Genomic DNA, 6,334 nt, shown 5'->3' on the forward strand with positions numbered 1-6,334 from the left:
GGAAATTATTGATGACGTTAGTCGGCCATGGAAAGTTGCAGTGTAGTTGCCAACACTGGGGATTGTAGCACATGTACAGCACAGCTTTGAGTGCTTGTTTTACGCGTGTGGCGCGAACGCTAATGTAGATACATGTACAAGCGATGTTTACACGTATAAAAGAATGTACCGTATTTACTCGAATAGGCGCCGCCCACGAAAAAGCGCCGCCCTCGAATAATCGGCGCATTTGCGACAAAAAAGTAAATCTTTGAAGCGCTGCAGTCCCGATGCGGTGCGTTAGAGCTACTTTTCAAAATGCGTCTAAAAAGGAAGCTCGTCTTAACGCGTAACGCGTCTTGTGCCCGTCTTTATACCGGAGACGCATAATCTGACGAACCACAAATTTTTTGCCGAAGCTCGTCCAGACGGGTTACACGTCTCTAGTAAAGAAACAGTCGGAAAAAATAGCTCGAGATCGAATTTTATGTTATCATATTGTTGTTTTGTTGCTGTTGCAGAAGTGATTGATGTTATTGATTCATTGTTAAATATTTTACGAAGGGAATGAATAAGTTTTGTTTGCATGGCGCACTAAACGCACATGTGTAGACTAAACGAGGTGATGTGTTGTGAATTCACATCCATAAACTTGATCGTTAAACAGTCATGCTTGTGTGAACGCTACATGATAAATGACAGGTCACTCGTGATTCTTAAAGCATAATGGCTTTAAATTCATTTATGATGAAACAAATAAATATAAGATAAATATTCTTATTGGTTTGATGGGATGAAGACAAATAGCTTTCTCGATATCGTTTGAGTCGATTTGCCAGAGCGCATAATTTCGCGCGTAATTTAGCACGTCTACCATTTTCGATCCCAGAGCCCTTCGTCCTTTCCGGCACAAGAACTCATGTGCAGAAGCAAATAACTCCGGGGTAGACTGCGAGCAGTCTCTTTTGCTCTAAAATCAGTGGAACGAACGCGAAAATAGCAAGCGTTTGCTATATTCGCGTTTCAACCGTTTCATAATTCAAGAAAATATAATCGGTTGAATTCTTTTAATGATGAGTGTGTGAGCGGGTGCCCTGGGGGTGGGGTGGGAATAGGGGTACTAGGATGTGTAGGTACTTGCCGCTCCAAAGTTTCCTGATGACTTTTTGGCAATTGCGGCCTGAAAATGTGTCATAGTTTTTGCAATTTTAGTCTGAAATTGGGTATGGTTTTCAAAGAAGCCATTTATTTCAGTAAAGAGAGCAAGAAAGACGTAGCCGAACATATATCAACCATTCGGTACAATAAAGCGCGATTTTCCCAATTGGATACGAAAACGCTTTCACTGAAAAGGTTTGAAAATGGGTATGGGAAAATGATGTATTTTGGCCTAAAATTGGATCATTATTTGGAAAACCGTGCACCATATTCTCCACCCCCTCCCCCCCCCCCCAAAAAAAAAGGCCCAAGGAGTACCCCGGGGTAGGCAGTGGCATAACCAGTAAACGCGCGCATTCAGGTGGCGCGCGAATAGAAGGAGAAGCGCAGTTCGAGAAAATAAAGAAAGATTCATGTTTGGTGAACACTCGAAAAGGTTGTTAACCGTACGAAAAACTAAAATTGCTTTCAGAAACCATGATTGAAATATGGAAAATGGTTTGGCACTGCCTTAGGAGAAAATGTTTAAAACAAACGTTTGGTAAACAACACTAAACAACGTTTCGATTTAAGAACTCAGCTCTTCATCCGAGTTATTATTCCTAAAAATTGTTAGCCATTGACAGTCAGTGGTCTTCATAATCATGCGGATCTTAGCTCTTAGGTCGAAACGTCTTTGTCTGTTTTTGCAAAATGTTTCTTTGCCGGAGCATTTTACATATCTAAATCATTTAACATATTTAGGTTGTAAATCACTCGCGTACAATATCTTGTCGCGTTCTTCTTTCTGTTACTTACTGACTGACTGACTGACTGTCTGTCTGTCTGTCTGTCTGTCTGTCTGTCTGTCTGTCTGACTGACTGACTGACTGACTGACTTACTGACTTACTTACTTACTTACTTTTTTACTTATTCCGTTGCTCGTGTTTTATAAAAGCAGGCGTTTACTTTTTAAGAACACTCCAGAAAGACCCGATTACGCCTCGTTCATTCCTATACTCTTCTCTGATTGATTCCCGTATTTTGATAGGTTGGCAGACACGAATGGACAAGTCCCTTCGACTATTCCCTGCAACAAGTCTCTCGAAGAGTTACTTTTCAATTTTCGTCAATTTTCCTGCCTTCATATCCTTCGATCTTGTACTGGCTCATACGGCTGCCGGTTGCACATTTGTACAACATGATTTGTTTTTGACTTCCAATGCAATATACACCATTCCCTACGCGACACAAATATATTCGAGAGCTTATTAAAAAATAATAGCTAGCAAGTAGTAAATAGGCCAATTCCGATATATTAATATTCTAACTTGGCCCCGAGGCTTGGGGGAATAAAACAAAAGAAATGATTTATTTATTCCTGAACCTCGACGTGATATCTTTTGTTTTATTCCCCAAGCCTCGGAGCCAAGTTGGAATTTTAATATATCGGAAATGGCCTATTGTCCGGCGGTATATGTGTTGTGTAAATTAAAGCAAGACAAACGAAATAATTTATGGCGTTCAGACGTTCAACCTGTGTAATTAAACTGGACTTCCCTGGATGCTGTGCTGTAAGTCTCAAAATTTTAAGGAGATCCCTCAGGCTTGCGTTTCCTTCGCAGACTTAAAAGTCAATTGGAATCACAAAAACCGAAGCGAAGTCCGACTCAGGTAGTGAGGGTTTTATTAGTAAATTGATATCAGTTCGTACACCCTATTTACAAGAAACTTGAGAGACTAAATTTTTCGTGAAGTTAACGTTGAAGCTCGCTAGTTTGTGTTTTGAAGTCGACAGACACGATTTAAAATCTTCTATGAAGAAAACAATTTTGAACGGATCGTGATAAACTAATACTCTATTCACACACCAGCGAAATATGTTTAGTTAAACCAGGTTTAACAAACTGAAAATTTGAACAGAAAACTGAGAAATTGAATTTCACGTAGGGTTCAAGTAACTGAAACTTTTATTAGTGTATTTATCGCGATAAATTTGAAGTCGAAAAACATAAGTTGGCAACCTGAAGAAAAAAATTATAAAACGTATGTTTAACTAAACAGCTTGTAAACGTGTTTTAGCTTTGGCGTGATTGGGGTATAAGAGGGTTTGAATGGGGTTTAGTGTTTAGTGATATTTGCCCATAACTTTATTTTTAACGTTTACTGTTTCCAAAGAAAATACTGTGTTTGGAGGGTTTTTCGTGACAAACCCATAGTCTTTTAGCATTTTAAATTCTTTACTGCTCTTTAAAAAGCGGTAATAAAATCACTCATGAACTAATAGAAAATTTTCGAATTTCTCCTCGGAAATCATTGGTAGTCTTCGGACATCTTCGGTAGTCTCCTGATATCTTCGGCAGTCTTCGGTAGTCTTCGGAAAATCTTTCGAAATGATCGGAAAACGTCGGAAAATGGCCGAAAACTTCTTGATATACTAAACAAAATAATATTGGCCGTTTTTGTTTCTTTCTGGATAAAATTTACTGTTACAGTGGATTTTTTACTGTTAGTGTTAAAATGCCTAAAATTAAACTGTTTGATATTACAGAGCCAGAATATTAAGTGTTTAATGTTTTCGAGATACCCCCAGTCAGACCTTCGTATAAGCCTCTTTTAATTAGCTTCAGTGTGAATGGAGGGGGGTAGGGTGGGGTAGATTGGCAGGTAGTCACCTATAGCTACTACGTCATGAGGGAACTGCTGGAAGTCTAGAAATGCCGGATATTCGTCTGCCTTCTCGCCCTTCATATCGTCCGAAGTTTATCCCTTTATATTTATATAATCTTAGCATCCATTGCTTGCTCGTAGCAGACAGGGCACCCAGCACTTCCACTTGTAAGGAAATTGAAACCCAAACGTTCCGTAAGTGTAAGGGTATCTGAAAGCTAATAAACGTTCTGGTGAGTTGGGAATCGAGACATTGACCCCAAGGAAATTGATCCTCGTTGGGGGTACTACCCAGGACTGAGGAAACGCTTCTAGCGTATGATGATATTCAAGAATGAAATTGTCTTTTACCCAGGGTGGGTAGTATTTGTGAAGCATTACTTCCGTTTTACCATGAACCGTCATATTTACTGGTTTCCACCTCACAAAATCGACAGTCACGTTCCCAAAGATCGCTATCAGACCACCTGCTTTCATTCCCAGTCTCCTCAGTTCCTTGTAGGCATCGAAGCTCTCTGTTTTTAAAATAAATGAAATATCAGCGTCGTGGTCGTGTGGTAGAATATCTCCCGTGCGATACGCGCCGAGAAGTGTCCCTAAAACAAAGCAATGAAAACAATAATATCAAGGTTTGCACTGCTGTGAGCCTTTCTAAAGCCTCGTTTATATGAAGAAAAATTGTCCTTGGTAGGAGGGTCACCCTCCATATCGTGCTACCCCGTTCCATGCAAACTGTTTACATGAGAAATTTCTATATATATATATTATATATAATGTCTGAATTTATCAAAACCGGGTCAAAGAAAAGTGACGTCAGTATTCTTGAACAAGTACGTTACTGCGCGAATTGGCTTCAAACGCCACAAAGGAAAAAAAAAAAGAAATACAGCGCTGAAAGGTAGAGAAGAGAGAGGAGAAGAGAAAAAAAGACTGACATTCCTTTTAGTTTTTATATCATGGAGTTTGGAGATAGTTTCTGGCGAGAAAAAAACGCGTTTACAGCGATTTGCGCTTAAAACGGTGGAAATTTCCTTGACCTGGTTTTGATAAATTCAGACATATATATTTTTATTGTATTTATTGGGGCGGGGGGAGGGAGAAGGGGGGGCAGCGTAACTACGGGCGTAGTGACACTTGTTTTGAAGGGGCAGTGTCACGAAAAGTCTCCTAAGCAGGGTGTTCATTAAGCATCGGAGATCGGAGAATTCTCCCGCTACTACGTAGAATTCTCCGGCTAAATTTCAAAGGCCTGTACCTATTTTTTTATTACTGGTAAGATGCGGAACCTTTAGAAATCATTCTCCGGTTAAATAACACTATTCTCCTGCTATTACAATTCTTAATGAAAACCCTGCCTAAGTATTTTTTTTTTGTTTGTTTGTTTCATACTTGATTATAAAATCGTTCAACGGATATCGGACGGGGTACATTGTCTGAAAAGTTTTGTCGAATGAACGGGCGCGAAAATGCATTTGTTGTCGTAGTCGTTGTTGTTGTTGTTGGCTTTGGTGAGAACAGAGAAAAAAGATTATGGTAAGTTGATTATTAAAAATTATATTAAATTATTTATAAGTATAGATAAGACTCACCATAGTCAAGCCAATATTGCACGCCAAACTTGTCAAATACCCGCGTAATGTTTTGCAGCATAATCCTTAAAGTTCGATGTTTTTCATCAGATAAGTAGCACTCTTCGTTGTATCCGCCACTCGCTGCTGGCAAAATAATCAGATGTAGACACACAAGAACAGCAAGCAAAACAATAAGCAGTACTGTCAACAGTTTGTGAGTGAGCTTGCGCCGTCTTCTTGGTGAAGAATTACAGCAGAGCATGTTTAATGATACCAGTCGTCTGTCTTGATGCGTAGCGCGACAATTCTGACAAAATAACACAGGAAACAAAACGTCACGTATTCAAACGTCACGTATTCACGTATTTATCTGTTTTGATGTAAAATATGGTATTAATTTTCGCGTGTTTATATTTCGCGCAATGTTTTTTTCGCGCGTTTTTACTGAGCTCTTGTTATCTGTGGGCAGAATATAACCTCGCGCTAAATTATTCTGTCTTACTGGGGTAGTGAGCTGAGTTCTTTACTGAGCTCTTGTTATCTGTGGACAGAATATTAACCTCACGCTAATTTTTTCTTTCTTGCTTCGTTGGTTAGTTCAATATTTATCTGGCGATTGAAATTTTATTGAGCTGTTTTAAGACATGAACATCAAAACCTAAATCCGGCTAATATCTGCTTTTTCTTTCTCCACAGAGAAGCCGCGGCTATTATGACTGACACCTCACTGTACATTGCGGCAGTTCAACGTGCGAACTACGATCTTATGTTACCGATCTTAGGGCCTCTTCATATGATCCCGGTTGACCGGGCTGGCCCAGTTACCGAGATATCGGCTCACTCCTATTTTCTTTGTAAAATTTTTGATGTGTTCATATGAGAAGGCAGGCCAGCCCGGTTACCGATATCTCGGTTTCTGCAAACGAGATATCGGCAACCGGGAAGAAAATTTTCCCATATGAACACTCCAGCCCGG

At 39.7% G+C, this 6,334-nt stretch overlaps 1 protein-coding gene across 1 annotated transcript; it reads right to left on the bottom strand.

Annotated features, from left to right (window-relative positions):
• Positions 1-3,904: 3,904 nt before the first annotated feature.
• Positions 3,905-5,620, bottom strand: LOC144660844 (ribitol 5-phosphate transferase FKRP-like). Its single transcript, XM_078521574.1, has 2 exons — positions 5,377-5,620; positions 3,905-4,383 (listed from the first exon to the last, which is right to left on the bottom strand). The coding sequence occupies exons 1-2, from the start codon at positions 5,618-5,620 to the stop codon at positions 3,905-3,907; spliced, it is 723 nt and encodes a 240-aa protein (XP_078377700.1).
• Positions 5,621-6,334: the final 714 nt, after the last annotated feature.

Source organism: Oculina patagonica, chromosome 7 (genome assembly GCF_052425735.1).
Source record: "Oculina patagonica isolate OP01 chromosome 7, crgOcupat, whole genome shotgun sequence".
Taxonomy (NCBI): Eukaryota; Metazoa; Cnidaria; class Anthozoa; order Scleractinia; family Oculinidae; genus Oculina; species Oculina patagonica.